Here is an 18,211-nt window from a genome sequence, read left to right as displayed (position 1 = left end):
GAAGTCAAGTTCTAAATAAATGTAGTAGAGTAAAAGTATGATGGTTTCCTCTGAAATGTAGTTAAGTCAAAGTATGAAGTAGTAGTAAATAGAAATGCTCAAGTACAGAAAGCTTAAAATTGTTTACTCTGTCCCAGCACTAACATCACTTTCTAACATCAGTAGAAATGTGCTTCGCTGGAAGATGGTTCTAATAAATAACATTTTTTAAATAACACTTCATCAATGTGACATGTGCACACAGCTTTGGCTTTATCCAAACTCGAAACCTTACGTCCAGCAAACCAGGTGATGTGGCTTCATCACACCCAGCCAGGTAACCATCCGCGCCGGTTACAGGAAGAGGTTGGGGTCAAACCTGGTTTATGTTTGGTCTGCGTTAAAAATATTAACGCGTTAACATTTCTAGATTCATTGCACGTGTTAACACTCGAGGTTGACATTCCTATTTATTTGCTTACTTAAGAAATACTGGTTTAATTAAGAGAATATAGTTTGGTGTTAATGAATCCTGGGTTAGACGATTCAGGTCTGCACTCCAGTAAGTTACAGTAGGTGGAGGTAATGCAAGAGGAGAAGGAGGAGGAGCAGGACACCAAGAAGAAGAAAAAGAAGAAAGACAGGTCTTTGACAATCTGAGGAAGTGCTCTCCATGCGAGCTACAGCAGCTTTGGCCAGAGCCCTGCCCAGATCAAGGGCTGAATTTGTGAGTATTACAATTAACAATCCACATGTGATTTGGATGTTGCAGCATGTTTATTCAGGCTACCTGTAATAATCTTAGCAGTGTGACCCTTGTGGTAGTTAATAGCACAGAAGGGCTGTGCAGTTAATCGAAATTTGATTTCTATTTCGACACCAAGCGATCTCCAAAACAATGTAATTGATTATTTCGCCACATTCTGTTTTGTTTTGCTGGGGGTGATATTAGGAAAAATAAAAGATTTACAGATTAATAAACACAAGAAAAAATATTGTACAACGTCAGTGGGGTGGAGGATGTGAAAAGAGGCCATCAAACAAGAGGAGTGAATTATCTTGACTTAGTCACATTAAACAACTTAACAACTAAAAAGATGAAGATAAATACTTCAAACTTTAAATAGACAGTTGCTTCACTTTCCTCATCAAACGCCCATGGTGAAAACAGTTCAAATGTCACAAAATGAGTCTTGGCATATGTTCACATATCTATCAGATTTGTTAATGACCAACCTGTGCTGTTCAAACTGCTTAAGTCAGCATGGCTGTCTGCAAGGAGCTTTGCCAAGTGGGATGTGTTCCTCTTTTGTTTTCTGCAGGCCTCAAACCTCTTTTACAGGCAGGCTTTGCAGTGTCCATGGGCTGACTATCAAATATCACCCTATAAAACTTTCTGCGTCTGCTTTGTCTACAAGACATGGAGGGTGAGAAAGAGGACTACTAGTTACAGTCATGCCTCTCTCTCTCTCCCCCTGTCTTTTTTCCCATGAATATTATCTGCAGCTTAGAAGCATGAGAGAAATGAACATCTGCCACGCCCACTCTGCCTGAAGGGGAAGCAGAGCTCTACACACACACACACACACACACACACACACACACACAGCAATGTCACTTTTGATGTAAAGCCCTTGTTAAAATTGTTGTTCAAGTACCAACATGCATAAAACCAGGTACATTTACCATTTTAAAGGCAGGGTATTGGCTAGTGCACCACCAGGTAACACCACTAGTCTTTTTAACCACCTGAAGGTGTTTTCTTACAAAAAATGCAACATGTTTCCAAAGTCAATAAGTAATCGTGTTAAATTATTAAGATTTTTATAACGACCAAAATATTTGTGATTAGGTTTTTTTTAAATCCATAATCGAGCAGCCCTACACCTCAGGCCACTAGCTAACTTGTGATCATTTTATAAATGCAGCTTTTAAATGGTTTAATAGTCCTGAACTTGTAGAATTGGATGAATTTGTTGAACTTGCCCCTGTGAAAGACAGTCTTTGTCCTGTAACCTGTAATGCCAGATGGTTTGTTACACAGCAGTTTATAAAACTCCAGTGATTGCGTAAGGTAAATCACCCTGCTGCGAGCAGCACTACAGTTATTGCGTCACACTGGGAAGATCAGACACCAGCTCAGGGTTTACAAATGTACATTTAAAGTGTCACTGCATTATGATGTGTGAATTTTTGTCATCAGTCAGAGTTGAATTAAGTACATCTGTCATTGAATGTAGGTGTCTAAGACCGTACCGGCCGCCTGCGTTGGGGTCAACCACCTCCACACACACAGACCATGGCTGCAGAAGGTGAGAAAACAAAAACAACCTGACAAACTGGAATACAGTTAACATCTGAACACATGACAGCTATGTAAATATGTAGATATACAAACACTAAAATGCAGTTTAAGTGTAAGGCGAAGGCTCAGTAGTTAAAGTAAGTAGTGTTACATGGTCAGGAAGTATAATTTATTTAATTGTATTAAAAGGAATTCAAATTTTGTAGCACAATTTTAAAATGAATGAAGCTTTGACAATGTACATGTCTTCTGTTTTACAGCTGAAATATCTTCAGTCTTAGAGAAGAGGATCATGGGACAAGACACCTCTGTAGACCTGGAGGAGAGAGGGCGTGTGCTGTCTATCAGTGACAGTATTGCCAGAGTGTCCGGGCTGAGGAATGTCCAGGCAGAAGAGATGGTGGAATTCTCCTCTGGACTGAAAGTATGTCTGAAAGGAGAAAACCCACAAATCCATTTTTGACACACATTGCATCTTGTGTCTGTAGAAGTGACAAAGGATACAAACATTTCCTAAAGTGAAATGTTTATTTCAACATAGAAATAGTAAACGTATTAACTTGCTGACAAGTTTGGTTTTTTTTCCCCTGTAGGGCATATGTCTGAACCTGGAGTCTAATAACGTCGGTGTCGCGGTGTTTGGTAATGACAAGCTGATCAAGGAGGGTGACATCGTAAAGAGAACTGGTGCCATTGTGGATGTTCCTGTTGGTGAAGAGCTGCTTGGCCGTGTGGTGGATGCTCTGGGAAACCCCAGTGATGGAAAGGTTATTTAAGACACTAATACATGTATCTTTTAAGTTAGAAGTAAATCAATCTGTATGAAATTTAATTCTGGCCTTCAAATGAAAACTATCTATTAAGAACTTATGAATTTCCCAAATGACAAATATCTTCATATTTGTGTCTGTTTAGTTAGCGTACTGGTTGCCTTGCTATTATCTAAATGCCAGTTAGAAAATAAAATTTAAGCTGCTTATTTAAAAAACACCTAAATTGTATGTTTGAATTGTTGCTCATTACACTAAATAGAGTTATTCCCTCTTTTAACACAAGTCCGCACCTTGATTTGACTATTAATCTAGAGATTAATATGCAGAGCATATTCTCTTTGTCAGAAACCCCTGGGCTCCAAGGTCCGTAGGTGTGTGATTATGAAGGCCCCTGGTATCATCCCACGTACCTCTGTGAGGGAGCCTATGCAGACTGGAATCAAGGCTGTGGACAGCCTGGTGCCCATTGGCAGAGGCCAGATTGAGCTGATCATTGGTGACAGGCAGACTGGGTAAATACTCTGCAATAGAAAATTATTTTTACCATGGTTTGGGCATGCATTGCACTGATCAAGGGAAAAAAGCCACTGTCGGATTTTTAAAGTTTCTAAATATTGTTTGAAGAGCTGCATAACTGAAAGGGATGGCTAATGAATCCTGGTACTAAACCACCACCAGTGCTAAATTATTAAATATCATATGGTTACTTATGGCTTATCGCCCATTTTATCCCACTAACTCCATTACTAATGAATACATTATAATGAATACACACACTCACATACCCAACAGACAGAACCCAACTGCAAGAACTTAGACTAACTACAGTATGTGGTGTTACACTTCATTAAGGTTGATGATGACAATCAGAGGTGGAGAAAGGCACATTTGCCTAGCTTGTATTTCTACTCCAGATATGTAATGTTTGCTGGCAGCGTGGAGTAGGCACATGAAGGTAACAAAATGATTGGAATATGGATTATTGATAAATAAGTAAACATTTACCACAGGCTGTTATGGGCACTTTCATAAAGTTTAATTATCAAAATGTCAAACAATCATTCTGAAATTCAGTTTCAGAGCATGGACAGATTTAGTGCAGTCAAAACACCGTCAAGTCTTTGTATTAATTCAGTAGTTATTCAGATTATAATCTTATTTTTTTCAAAACATTGTCACACTTCAGAACACTAGCTTAAACAAGAAAAACCTGTAAACTCTGTTCTTATTTTTTTCTTTTCTCTTAAAATAAAACATAAAAACTATAAAAACTGATGTAACTCTCCCCTGCTTGCAGCTCTGTCATTAATGGTACCGTCAACTTTTTGAGATTCCATCTGCATGTGTCTCTTGCTCATTGATGCGGATGCACTGCTTTTGTGTGAACATGTAGCCTATTTTGAATGTCCAGATACTGGCAAATACCATTCTAGTCCTGTGTTGTCAACAACGAAATATACATTTCATCAAAATTTCTATTTTGAGATATTAGTTTTAGCTCATCAGCATCTAGTCCTAGTCATTATGAAAAAGGTTGTTTTTCATTATCAACAAAATTAATGCTATCGCATATTTATTTTTTGTACCAAATTATGGAGAGTTGTATCAATAACTGTACTGATATAGCGATATTGATAAGCAGCATCAGTGTCAGTGTTAAAATGTAACATGCAAATCCTAATGATAGCCATCCTTTAATAACTGGTCATCGTCACTCTCCAGCAAAACTGCCATTGCCATTGATACCATCATCAACCAGAAGCGGTTCAATGATGGAACAGATGAGAAGAAGAAGCTGTACTGTATCTACGTCGCCATCGGACAGAAGAGGTCCACTGTGGTTCAGCTGGTGAAGAGGCTGACTGATGCTGATGCCATGAAATACACCATTGTGGTGTCTGCCACTGCCTCCGATGCTGCCCCTCTGCAGTACCTGGCCCCGTACTCTGGCTGCTCCATGGGAGAGTACTTCAGAGACAACGGCAAGCACGCCCTGATCATCTATGATGATCTGTCCAAGCAGGTCAGATTCACTATATTATTGCTTGAAGTTACAGGATTTTCATTTATTCATGTTTTTGAAATAATAAAGATTTCATGTGATCACAATTAATAGGGAAATATCCTTTTTCTGAATATTTATAAGGAAATTGAGTCAATATTCAAAAACTTCAGCCTTGGTAAATTTACTTCCCCTCAGGCTGTTGCCTACCGCCAAATGTCCCTGCTGCTGCGTCGTCCCCCTGGTCGTGAGACCTACCCTGGTGATGTGTTCTACCTGCACTCCCGTCTGCTGGAAAGAGCTGCCAAGCTGAATGACAACTTCGGTGGTGGCTCCCTCACTGCCCTCCCCGTCGTTGAGACTCAGGCCGGTGATGTGTCTGCCTACATCCCCACCAATGTCATCTCCATGGCAGATGGACGGGTTTGTCTTGATATCATCTGTAGTTGTTCTTGGTAGTGATCAGGGCCTCATTTATAAACGTTGCATGTCCACAAAACAAGGCCTAATAAGGTCACTTCCTGTGCACAGCTTGTGATCTATATAAAACAAACTTGACAGGAGAACATGTGCACCTGTGCACAAAATCTGACCTCTGCATACAGTAATAACAAAATGCAAATTGTACAACAAATTGCAAGTAGAACGGTGAGGTTACAGGGAGTAGAGGTGAAGAAGGTGGAGGATTTTAAGTACCTAGGGTCAACAGTCCAGAACAATGGAGAGTGTGGAAAAGAAGTGAAGAGACGTGTGCAAGCAGGTTGGAACGGGTGGAGGAAAGTGTCAGGTGTGATGTGTGACAAAAGAGTGTCAGCAAGAATGAAAGGAAAGGTGGACAAGACAGTGGTGAGAGCAGCAATGTTGTCTGGTTTAGAGACAGTGGCACTGAGAAAAAGACAGGAGGCAGAGCTGGAGGTAGCAGAGCTGAAGATGTTGAGGTTCTCTCTGGGAGTGACGAGGATGGATAGGATCAGGAATGAGGACATCAGAGGGACAGCTCATGTTAGATGTTTTGGAGAAAAAGCCAGGGAAGCCAGATTGAGATGGTTTGGACATGTTCAGAGGAGGGACAGTGAATACATTGGTAAAAGGATGCTGAGGTTATAGCTGCCAGGAAGGAGGCCTAGAGGAAGACCAAAGAGGAGGTTCTTGGATGTAGTGAAGGAGGACATGAGGATAGTTGGTGTGGGTGAGGAGGATACAGAGGATAGGGTTAAATGGAGGCAGATGATTCATTGTGGCGACCCCTGAAGGGAGCAGCCGAAAAGAAAAGAAGAAGAAAACTAGTGCAGAAACAACTCGACATCTGGCACAGTCAAACGTTGCATATGAGCACCTTAGTACAGACTGTCCTGTTTGTGATCGACATCCAGGTGCTGTGGATAAAGAACAGACATTAAACCGCCACTTTCTTTGGCTGCAATTACAGTTATTTACAATTTTCACAAACATGCAGCTTTTCAAAAACACCTAGCCTATAACAGCAGCAATAACATGTTGATACTCATACTCCGCATTATTAGTGATCCTGCTGCTGCCTGGCCACAAAATAACGTTGTTTTCCATCTCTTCCTGCCCTACAGGTGTCTCTGTCTCAGTGTGTGAGAAGTTTCATTTCTTTGTTGTTGTTTTTTTTCTCACTTGTCATTGTAATTCACAGTAACAGAAGAACAGTTGCATGCCAGGCTCATTAATAAGCAGATTAGCCTTTATTATGTGCTTTGCACTGACTATTTATGGTTAATGGCTTTTGGGTGCATGTACACTTTTAGTGTACATACAGTTTTAGAAATGAGACCCCCGCTGCCTTCATAAAATCTGTTATATTATGTTTATATTGGCTTATTCATCTGTTTGCTGCAGATCTTATTAGATACTGAGCTGTTCTACAAGGGTATCCGCCCAGCTATCAATGTGGCTCTGTCTGTGTCCAGAGTAGCATCTGCTGCCCAGATCACATCCATGAAGCAGGTAACATCTCAGTGTTTGTGTTTTTTTTAAATTAGGCATTTGCTATCTCTATGTTCAAGTTAAATAAAACTCTTCAGTCTGTAGTCATAGATCATGGATGATAGATATTAGACTTTTCTTTTCTTCTGTGTCACAGGTGGCTGGTACCATGAAGCTGGAGTTGACTCGGTACCGTGAGGTTGCTGCCTTCGCCCAGTTTGGCTCTGACTTGGATGCTGCCACCTGGCAGCTCATAACTAGGGGTTTGAGGCTTACTGAACTTCTCAAACAAGGACAGTATGGTGAGTGATGTTACTTACACATTTTACTTACCTACTTAATTTCAACACAGCAGCGACTTGAGTATTGAGGAAATTATAAAATGGTGGTGATACAGAGTGGTGCAGACATCGCCATGTCACAAATCTTGCTACCTCTTACCTTTTTTGCTTCCACTCCCAGTCTGCCTGCTTCCATTCCAGGAGCAGTGGTTGTGTCAGCTGTTTTTTCTTTCTCTCATGCTTCTAAGGCAGCTTCCAAGATAAAAAAAGAGAGGCATAGCTGCAACTACAGGTGATATTTAATAGTATTCAGCTTGTAGACAAGGCAGACACACAAGGTGAAATATGGTGTTATTTGGCTTATGTAGTTGACAAACTTATAGACACCACAAAGCTTTGGATGGTGTCTGTGGCAAAATGATTGATCGAAGTGTGATTAATTGAACAACCCTACTAGAATGGTGTTGTATCTTAATCCATGTCTATCACCCCTCCTCCAGCTCCCATGGCCATTGAGGAACAGGTAGCAGTCATCTATGCTGGTGTCAGAGGTCACCTGGACAAGATGGAGCCCAGCAAGATCACAAAATTTGAGAAGGATTTTCTGCAGCACATCCGCAGCCAGCACCAGGAACTGCTCACCACAATCAAGTGAGATTGATTTCTTAGCCAAAATATGTTTTGGACCGTCCCTATTATTACAACCCAAGTTAACACTGATATTCACAGTTTAATAATTTAACTTGCCTGTTTTCTGTTTCAGGACTGATGGCAAGATCTCAGAGGCAGCAGATGCTAAACTGAAGCAGATTGTACTGAATTTCCTGTCCAGCTTTGAGTAATGGATAGCACTTCTCTTGCTCTTCAGTGAACTATCTGTCTTATATATGCTTATATATGTGAACATATTGAAGGCCAAAAACCTCCATGTACAGATTTCTCAAAATAAAATTTTCCAACCCCACAAAGATGTAAAATTGTTCTGACTGAGCGTTTAACTACAGTAAGTTTGGTGTTTTGGTTGGTGCAGTGTGCAGATTTCAGCAGTGCTGGAAGAGCATAGCTCAGGAATTATGTAGTTTAATGTAATTAGTTGTTCCTGAGAGCATTTTATTAAAGAGGACATATAAATGCGTTTAGATTGACAAGTATTTGTTTTGCTCTATCACTGCTTTCAAACTATGAGTCGAAGTTTCTGAACTGTGGTTGAAATGGATGAAATGTTTGATACTATGATAATAAACTCATATGAGTGCTTGGAGTACCATTTTCTGATAAGGCACCACAGTTGCTTTTTTCATGGTTAATACATTGTTTACTAATGAGTTATAGATTGACTTTAAAAAAAAACTTTATTAAATAGTATATATTTTTGGCTATTTAGTGAACACTCATAGGTAACTGCTGATAACTGCTTATTACAAATTGAAAACTCTTTACCCCTGGGCTTATTATGACAAGTTTATAACTGCAAACTTGATGAGTCTCCCTTGTATTTTCTACAGACCAAACACAGACATAATTTCTCTATTTTTTTTTTTATCAAAGTAGCAAAAAAAAGAGCTCACCTTATTTGTCTCATTTCCTCTGGTATTCCTCTAAACATTACTATTTAAAGCACAAACCTTAATACAAACTGTAAAAATAATAATTTTCATTACGAAGAAATTACATCAGAGGAAGAAACATAACAGCAGGTAGCAGTAATCTGACTATGGCAAAAATCAACATAAAACATTTCATTTCAGTTCAGTCTCCATTTTACTTTTAAGGACAGTCCAGGTTTTATTTTTCACAGGTGCCAGGCACTCTACGAGCCACACAGGCGCTCATTATATTCTGGGCAAAAGGGATTTCATTCATTCATGATGGCAACATCAGACCAATATGCACTACTAACCACATTTCCAACAAGCTCAGACTGTAAAAAAGGAACTTTTTAAGGTCAACCCAACATGCTGTATTTTATGATTCTATAATATACTGTATTATGTTGATTTACCCAAAAACTCCTGCTTCTTCTTATCTCAGTAAAGTGCAATTTTGTTTTCTGCAGTGCACTTTCCTTCTTTTCCTCTTGTTATCAAAGTTTCCCAGCCACACCAAAGGTAGCAGCTAAAGCCTGCAGGCTGCAGCATTGGAGTTGGACACACACAACATTTACAGTGAAACAAGAAACAAAATTCAAACACATTCTGCTGTTCTATTGTAACTGCACTATGCTCGACAAAGGTATTTCTGACATTGTTGAAGTAAAACATTATTGTCTTTGAACACTTCACTGTGTAAACATCATATTCCATGAGAGAACAGGTGGAACAAGCCGATACAAAATGTATTGTATATGTTGCTGTTATATTGAGTGATATAATATCCATCCATCCATTGTCTGTGGCTTTTCTTTCCAGGATTGTAAAGTGGCTGGACACAGGATAGTTTTAAATGCATCATCACTAATTTTACAATTAAGTTTCATGCGTCACAATAAGCACTGCTCAGTATATGGAAATATGTCTTTTGTTGCTCATGAGAATATTTCCACAGTATGAAAAAAAACACCATCATGATGATCTCATAAACATTTTTTTTTGAGGGGGGGGGGGTTTACCAGCCGAAACAATTATTTGATTAATAGTAATACAAAAAAGAAAAATATTTGCTGAGCCTTGCTGAAATCCTGAAAAAAAGCAGACTATAGATAGCTTGTGTGATTGTCTGGCCCATTTGTGCGAAATTTCTAATAATCTTTCTTTAAATTACCATTTTGTCATCAAAAAAAGTTCTCTGCTCTGTGTAAGCAATAAAAAACATTTATCGAGTGACTTACTTTTATTTACAGCCAAGTTTAAAGTCACTTTTTGATCAGCTCTCAAAGCACTGCATTTAATGACATGTATTTTTGGAGAGTGAACAGATAATCTGATACCCTGTAAATAAATTTAATAAAACACTTTAAGCAATATTTAGTATATAATCATACTGTCAACACTGGGATTTGGGGGAATAAGGGAAATCTAACTGTAACCCTGGAGCTCTCTTAGATTTAAGAGCATCACTTTAATCCATTTGATAAATTGGCCAAAATAAAGTTGTGGTAGTATCATCTCCCTGACGGTAGGTGGCGTGGTCGGGTAGAAAAGCTGAAATGTAACAGCAGCGACTCATAAATAGAAGAAGTATCCTCCATTCAGCCATTACATTCACCCACAGTCTGTGAGAGGTGGAAGACAGGTCATTAGCAACCCGACAAAAATGCTCTCCGTGCGAGTTGCAGCAGCTTTGGTCAGAGCCCTGCCTAGAAGGGCTGGATTTGTGAGTATTTTGATCAAAAGTCCACATCTGCTTTGGATGTTGCCGCGAGTTTATTTAATGGCAATGTAAACCGTGTGATAGTGAAGGGTAACTAATGTTAGCACCACAGGCCGCAAGCTAACTTGTCATGGATTTATGAGTGCGGTTTTAGAGGCTACCAGTCTGTCGACAGTGCAAATTTGTTTTAATAGGCTCGAACTTGTAAAATTTGATATGTTTGTTAAAGTTGTCCTTGTGAAATGACAGTCTTCGGCCTGCAGCGCTGTAGTTAGCACCTAAGCTAATGCTAACTAGCAGCAACGGCCCATTGAGCCACGCTGTGAAGGTCAGTAAGCCTGACAGCGCATGTCCTCACCGCTGCACAGCAGACACCAGCTCAGGGTTTTAAATACACATTTAAAGTGTCACTGCTTTATGATCTGTGAACCTTTATCATCGGTCAGAGCTGAATTAAGTCAGTTTGTCATTGAATGTAGGTGTCTAAGACCGTACCGGCCGCCTGCGTTGGGGTCAACCACCTCCACACACACAGACCATGGCTGCAGAAGACAGGTGAGAAAACCAAAAACAACATGATGGGAACCTTATCCTTAACCTTGTCTGACTGGTAAAGGTCAATGGTCATACTATGTTTCCACAGTTCCTCTTAGTAATACCGTCATTTTATAGAGCTTTACATGTTTGTCCATCCAATGATCAGACAAACCAGCTTCTATTTTGTCAATGTAAATACATAGTATACCTGGAAGAGTTAAGTGGGACAAAAATAAAGGCACAATGTGTAGATTAGAAACAGAGAAATGATGCAGCAGTGTCACAGTATCTGACTTGAAACCATTAATGTTGTCTTACGTTAGCCTTTACAGCGCGTATCATAATCTGTGTGTTGGTTTTACTTAGGGTTGTTCAATTATGGAAAAAATCATAATCCTGATTATTTTACACGATTACTTATTGACTTTGGTATATGTTGCATTTATTGAACAAAACAGTGAATTATTCCTAAAACAAATAATATAAAATATATTCAATTGTATAAATAGCACTGCCAACACCACCGCACAGCAAATCTTGAACATAATGTTTTTGATCCACGGCTTCTTCTTCGAATCCAAATTGTTCCCAAACAACAAAATTGCTTCTACCTCTTTTGTTGACCAAAGACTTCTGTGGCTGCTCTCTTTCCACCATCTTCACTCCCGCTGACTTTTAAATGCCACCAAATGCCACATATGTAACTTGTTTCGCCAACAGTAAAGGCTGAGATAGTTCGGGCAAAAGTGCACATGCGCGTCATTAAGAACGCAGGCCAAATAACATGAAAAATGGAATCATCTTTTTTTTTTTTTTTTTTCTTTCTTTCTTAATTACATAGTTTTTATGATTGGGACCCAAAATCAATATTCGATTAATTGCACAGCCCTAGTTTCACAATGGAATACATTTTACTGATGCAACACTATAGATGTCTTTTGTTCAGGAAATTGCATTAAGCCATAATTAAGTCCAGGAAAAGATAACATCTAAGCAGTAGTGTGTCACAGTAGACTGACATGTATAAACAGTACAGTTAACATTTGTATGTTAACTAGCTAAATAAATATACAGGTATCCAAACATCAAATATAGATTAAGTCTCAAGATAAAGTGCTTAAATTTGTGAGCTAGTAATGTTACATGTCAGGTAACATGGGTTGTATTACAAAGAAAATTAAGATAATATAGATTCATACCTGTGTATTTCAGAGGATTTTTTTTTTGTTTATTGAAATAATTAGGGACAATCCAAAATGAGCATAATTTTAGAATAAATAAAGCTTTAACAATGTACATTAGAGGCTGACATTTTTTCGGGACTCCTCCTGATTACGGGAATCTCACAGGAATCCCAGTGGATGGGAAACAAAATCACAATTACGAGTGGGACGGGACAGGAAAAAATGTCAGCGGGACTGGGAATCATAGTAACACTATAATACCCAACTTTATACACAAATACATTTTATATAAACTATAAATTTCAATTTTGAACTCAACACTAGTTGCTCTGTCTCTGTACCCTCTTCTCCTGTTTGCTTTGGTATGGCTGGTTTAAGTAAATGACACGGGACCTGGACGGGAGAGGTTTGAAAATCCACTCCTGTGTCACCCTCTAATGTACATGTGTTCTCTGTTACAGGTACAGCCGAAGTGTCTTCAATCCTGGAGGAGAAGATCATGGGAGCTGACACCTCTGCAGACCTGGAGGAGACAGGACGTGTGTTGTCTATCGGTGACGGTATTGCCAGAGTGTACGGGCTGAGGAATGTCCAGGCAGAAGAGATGGTGGAATTCTCCTCTGGACTGAAAGTATGTCTGAAAGGAGAAAACTCATACACTCCATCTTGTGACACAAACTTTTTTTGAAATAGGTTTAATTCAACACAGCAGCTTTAAAATGTCAAGGTAAAAGTATTAGCTTGCTAATGAATTTTAATTCTCTACCCCTCCAGGGCATGTCTCTGAACTTGGAGCCTGACAACGTTGGTGTTGTAGTGTTTGGTAATGACAAGCTGATCAAGGAGGGTGACATCGTAAAGAGGACTGGTGCCATTGTGGATGTTCCTGTAGGTGAGGAGCTGCTTGGCCGTGTGGTGGATGCTCTTGGAAACGCCATCGATGGAAAGGTTAAGACGCTATAATATATGTATCTTTTTAGTTAGTGGTACATCAACCTGTGTATAATGCATATAATTTTAAGCTTTTAAATAAGAACTTTGATTTCATATGAAATGCTATAGAATCTTTCACCATATAATTGTTCAATTGCTTATTAATCATCTTAAATACAAAATATTTAACATATAAACCAGTGTCTAATTTAGGCTTGAATTTCCCAAATGACGAAAATCTTCAAATCTTTAAGTGTCCTTTGTGTCATGGGTAAATGCCTAAATGATCCAAAACAGGACCAATTCTCACACCTTTCTGTTTAGTTAGGGTCCTAGATGCTTTTTAATTTAAGTCAGCACCTTGATATTACTATTAATCTAGAGATTAAAATGCGGTGCCTACTTTCTTCCTCAGGGTCCCCTGGGCTCCAAGGTCCGTAGACGTGTGGGTCTGAAGGCCCCTGGTATCATCCCACGTATCTCTGTGAGGGAGCCCATGCAGACTGGAATCAAGGCTGTGGACAGCCTGGTGCCCATTGGCAGAGGCCAGCGTGAGCTGATCATTGGTGACAGGCAGACTGGGTAAATACTCTGCAATAGAAAATTATTTTAGCCATGGTTTGGTCATGCATTGCACTGATCAAGGGAAACTAAAGCCACTGTCTGATTTTTAAAGTTTCTAAATATTGTTTGAAAGAGCTGCATAACTGAAAGGGATGGCTAATGAATCCTGGTACTAAACCACCACCGGTCTGAAATTATTAAAAATCATATAGTTATGCTTATCAGTCTTCACATTAATTTTGCACCAAGTTATGGAGAGTGGTATAACCACTTAAGAAGTTGTACTGTGTCGATAAGCCATGTCAATATCAGTGTTGATAAAATCTTAATGATCCTTTAATAACTGGTCATCGTCACTCTCCAGCAAAACTGCCATTGCCATTGATACCATCATCAACCAGAAGCGGTTCAATGATGGAACAGATGAGAAGAAGAAGCTGTACTGTATCTACGTCGCCATCGGACAGAAGAGGTCCACTGTGGCTCAGCTGGTGAAGAGGCTGACTGATGCTGATGCCATGAAATACACCATTGTGGTGTCTGCCACTGCCTCCGATGCTGCCCCTCTGCAGTACCTGGCCCCGTACTCTGGCTGCTCCATGGGAGAGTACTTCAGAGACAACGGCAAGCACGCCCTGATCATCTATGATGATCTGTCCAAGCAGGTCAGTTTCACTGTAACTGTCATTGCTTCAAGTTACAGGATTTTTACTTTGAATATTTATAATGAGATTGAGGCCATGTTTCAAAGTCCAGCCTTGGTAAATTTACTTCCCCTCAGGCTGTTGCTTACCGCCAAATGTCCCTGCTGCTGCGTCGTCCCCCTGGTCGTGAGGCCTACCCTGGTGATGTGTTCTACCTGCACTCCCGTCTGCTGGAAAGAGCTGCCAAGATGAATGACAACTTCGGTGGTGGCTCCCTCACTGCCCTCCCCGTCATTGAGACTCAGGCCGGTGATGTGTCTGCCTACATCCCCACCAATGTTATCTCTATCACAGATGGACAGGTTTGTCTTGAAATCATCTTTAGCTGTTCTTGGTCGTGGTCTGCCCTTTTCATAAAATCTTTAATATTTATCTCTCTGATCTGTTTTTTCCAGATCTTCTTAGAGACTGAGCTGTTCTACAAGGGTATCCGCCCAGCTATCAACGTGGGTCTGTCTGTGTCCCGAGTAGGATCTGCTGCCCAGACCAGATCCATGAAGCAGGTAACATCTGATTCAGGCATTTGCCACCTCTATGTTCAAGCTCAAAAAACTCTTCTCAGGTTACAATCATAGATAATTAACATTGTGTTGTTCTTTTTTTCCACACACATATATTTAGTCTATATATGTATTGTGTGAACTGTAGACAATCATACTGAGAGCCACTGTACCGGAGTCAAATTCCTTGTGTCCAACACACTTGGCAATAAACCGGATTCTGATTTTGTTTCTTTCTATGTCACAGGTGGCTGGCACCATGAAGCTGGAGCTGGCTCAGTACCGTGAGGTTGCTGCCTTCGCTCAGTTCGGTTCTGACTTGGATGCTGCCACCCAGCAGCTCCTCAACAGGGGTGTTAGGCTCACTGAACTTCTCAAGCAGGGACAGTACGGTGGGTGATGTTTACTGATGTATTACATACATACATGCATACATACGTACTAATATGTATGTATGCTTTTCACTGCAGAAGTGACCTGAGTGTTCAGGAAATTATAAAATTCAAATGTTATGCTAGTGTTGTATCTTAATCCATGTCTATCACCCCTCCACCAGCTCCCATGGCCATTGAGGAACAGGTAGCAGTCATCTATGCTGGTGTCAGAGGTCACTTGGACAAGATGGAGCCCAGCAAGATCACAAAATTTGAGAAGGCTTTTCTGCAGCACATCCGCAGCCAGCACCAGGAACTGCTCACCACAATCAAGTGAGATTGATTTCTTAGCCACAATATGTTTTGGACTGTCTGTATTTCTGTGAAGATTTTTAGTGTCCAGGTGCAGTTATCTAGAGGTTGAGTCAGGGCAACTGGACTTCTAGTTTTTTCTGTCCCTATTATAACCTAAGTTCACCTGGTTAAGTGTAATGTAACGCCTGTTTTCTGTTTCAGGACTGATGGCAAGATCTCAGAGGCAGCAGATGCTAAACTGAAGCAGATTGTACTGAATTTCCTGTCCAGCTTTGAGTAATGGATAGCACTTCTCTTGCTCTTCAGTGAACTATCTGTCTGTGTCCCATCCGTGGTTATGTATGTAAACACACTGAAGGCCAAAACCTCCATGTACAGATTTCTCAAAATAAAATTTTCCAACCCCACAAAGATGTAAAATTGTTCTAATTGAGCGCTTAACTACAGTAGGTTTGGTGTTTTGGTTGGTGCAGTGTGCAGATTTCACCAGTGCCAGAAATGACAAAATGACACAGTACTTCAGACACATTTAATGTGCTTTCAGTCTGTTTGTTAGTATCTTACTGCATCAAAACATGAAGGTAATATGCATAATACAGACCATGATTTCTGCTGTTTAGTGTAATGGTTTGTTCATGAGCATTTTATTCAAGAGTAAATTAATGGGTTTAGATTTACCAGTATCTGTTTTACTCTTCACTGGTTTCGAACTATGTATTATGTACGTTTCTGAACTGTGGTTGAAATGGGGTCAAATGTTTCCTACTACATAATAAACTCAGCAATTGCTGTCAGAAATAAAAGATCTGTTTTGGTTTGTCCCCTCATGTCTTGCTTGCGTTTCAAAGCTCAGTACATTAATGCAGACACTATATCAAGTGGAATAAAAGCTCTGCATCTTGTCTGCGAAAGGGATGGGTTTGATTTATTCATGATGGTATTTAAGAATTTTGTCAAGTAAAGGAAAATTCCTTAACAGCAACTTAGACTATGCTGCTGCTTGGTTGTTAATATTTATGTTTTTAATGCCTCTGTGTACCACCAGGTGGTGCATTTATCTCTCAACCATAACTTGAATTGTTTGGCAGAATGTACAGCAAAATCAACCCTTAAATACCTGATATAAATTATTCTAATATAAAGTCACTAAATCCACACCTGCTTTTCATTACCACAGCTGTTACTTTTTTCTAACTGTCGGTTTGACTAAAACAGGAACAAAATGAAAAGCAGACATTTACGATTAAGTCAAGTACTTTGGGTTATTATGAAAATCTAAACTTGCTTCTTTCATAGGTGGGTTCAGGCACATCTAAGGCTTCATTTGCATCTATTATTTACCTGTTCTTTGTTTTTTCAACAATTGATTTAGTCAGCAGGATCTCCTTGTCATAAAGGTGTCTGAGATTACTTATGTAGTCATTATCTCAGAAGCATTGCCTGGCAAAGTAAGTGTTAGGAACAAATTAAGTGTAAAATAAGATTATCGTTTTGTTGCCATTTCTTTAGAAGCTGTTCAGAGTCGCTTGTTTCTCCAGCTGCATCACTATCACTGCCTGGCAAGAAAAAGTCAGACATGTGACAGCGTGAATGGAGATGCTCTCAATAAGAACTATTGTCAAGGTCAGTGTGACAACAACAGCGAGCTCTGTGAAGCGGCAGACAACATGATCAGTCATATTTTGGACATTGGGGGGCAGAAGTGATGCAACACCAATATATAATGTGCAGTTTTTCAATGGCCAAACAGCTGGAATCATGATGTTTCTTGTAATATCAAAATTTCAGCATTTCAAACTAACTGTTTCTACATATCTGCCCATTTCCTATTTCTTCACATGAAAGTGCTTGGGGTACCACTTGATAAGGCACCACAGATGCTTATTTAATGAATTATACATTGTTTATTAATGCTTTATAGATTAACTCTAAGAATAACCCTTTTAATATTATATATATTTAGCTATTTAATGAATTTGGCAGTTCATTGGGAGCAGCACGGTGGTTGCCTCACAGCAAGAAGGTTCCTGATTCAAAACCTGGCAGGAACCTTTCTGTGTGGAGTTTGCATGTTCTCCCTGTGCTTGTGTGGGTTTTCTCCAGGTACTCTGGTTTCCTCCCACAGTCCAAAAACATGTATGTCAGGTTGATTGGTGACTCTAAATTGCCCATAGCAGTGAGTGTGAGTGTGTGAGGTTGTTTGTCTCTATGTGGCCCTGTGATGGACTGGTGACCTGTACCCCTGCCTTTCACGCAGAGAGAGCTGGGATAGGCTCCAGCAGATCCCTGTGACCTTGGTTAAAGAATACGAGGGTATAGATAATGGATGGATGGATGGATGGATGGATGGATGGCTGTCCAATGGGCCTATTTGAACACTCATAGGTAACTGCTAATAACTGCTTATTACAAATGAAAAATCCATTAAACCTGGGCTTATTATGACAAATAAATGATAAATTATTATTATTATGATGATAATGATAAAACTCATAAAGCCT

General features: G+C 39.7%; 2 protein-coding genes across 3 annotated transcripts; both read left to right on the top strand.

Annotated features, from left to right (window-relative positions):
* Positions 1-326: 326 nt before the first annotated feature.
* On the top strand, positions 327-16,515 carry LOC113138653 (ATP synthase subunit alpha, mitochondrial-like). Of its 2 annotated transcripts, XM_026321256.2 has the most exons (12): positions 327-706; positions 2,220-2,291; positions 2,545-2,708; positions 2,878-3,051; positions 3,403-3,569; positions 4,780-5,080; positions 5,258-5,482; positions 6,923-7,030; positions 7,167-7,311; positions 7,791-7,941; positions 8,054-8,166; positions 16,025-16,515. In XM_026321256.2, the coding sequence occupies exons 2-11, from the start codon at positions 2,279-2,281 to the stop codon at positions 8,130-8,132; spliced, it is 1,527 nt and encodes a 508-aa protein (XP_026177041.1). In that variant the 5' UTR covers positions 327-706; positions 2,220-2,278; the 3' UTR covers positions 8,133-8,166; positions 16,025-16,515. The 2 variants fall into 2 exon arrangements, with proteins under 2 accessions (XP_026177041.1, XP_026177040.1); XM_026321255.2 differs by lacking the exon at positions 16,025-16,515 and having other exon boundaries at positions 337-706; positions 8,054-8,254.
* LOC113138652 (ATP synthase subunit alpha, mitochondrial-like) lies at positions 10,453-16,117 on the top strand. The gene is made up of 11 exons (XM_026321254.1): positions 10,453-10,602; positions 11,079-11,154; positions 12,782-12,951; positions 13,095-13,268; positions 13,669-13,835; positions 14,182-14,482; positions 14,599-14,823; positions 14,917-15,024; positions 15,269-15,413; positions 15,578-15,728; positions 15,912-16,117. The coding sequence occupies exons 1-11, from the start codon at positions 10,543-10,545 to the stop codon at positions 15,988-15,990; spliced, it is 1,656 nt and encodes a 551-aa protein (XP_026177039.1). The 5' UTR covers positions 10,453-10,542; the 3' UTR covers positions 15,991-16,117.
* Positions 16,516-18,211: the final 1,696 nt, after the last annotated feature.

Source organism: Mastacembelus armatus, chromosome 9 (genome assembly GCF_900324485.2).
Source record: "Mastacembelus armatus chromosome 9, fMasArm1.2, whole genome shotgun sequence".
Taxonomy (NCBI): domain Eukaryota; kingdom Metazoa; phylum Chordata; class Actinopteri; order Synbranchiformes; family Mastacembelidae; genus Mastacembelus; species Mastacembelus armatus.
This window is presented reverse-complemented; position numbering and strand designations above follow the sequence as displayed.

What these genes read in the sequence shown, in the direction of transcription:
- LOC113138653 (XM_026321256.2), top strand. An exon ending in AATTCTCCTCTGGACTGAAA is followed by an intron (nt 2,709 to 2,877) that starts GTATGTCTGAAA and finishes TTTCCCCTGTAG; the next exon opens with GGCATATGTCTGAACCTGGA. An exon ending in ATGATGATCTGTCCAAGCAG is followed by an intron (nt 5,081 to 5,257) that starts GTCAGATTCACT and finishes ACTTCCCCTCAG; the next exon opens with GCTGTTGCCTACCGCCAAAT.
- LOC113138652 (XM_026321254.1), top strand. Translation starts at nt 10,543, where the DNA reads ATGCTCTCCGTGCGAGTTGCAGCAGCTTTGGTCAGAGCCCTGCCTAGA. An exon ending in TGCCTAGAAGGGCTGGATTT is followed by an intron (nt 10,603 to 11,078) that starts GTGAGTATTTTG and finishes CATTGAATGTAG; the next exon opens with GTGTCTAAGACCGTACCGGC. An exon ending in ATTGGTGACAGGCAGACTGG is followed by an intron (nt 13,836 to 14,181) that starts GTAAATACTCTG and finishes GTCACTCTCCAG; the next exon opens with CAAAACTGCCATTGCCATTG.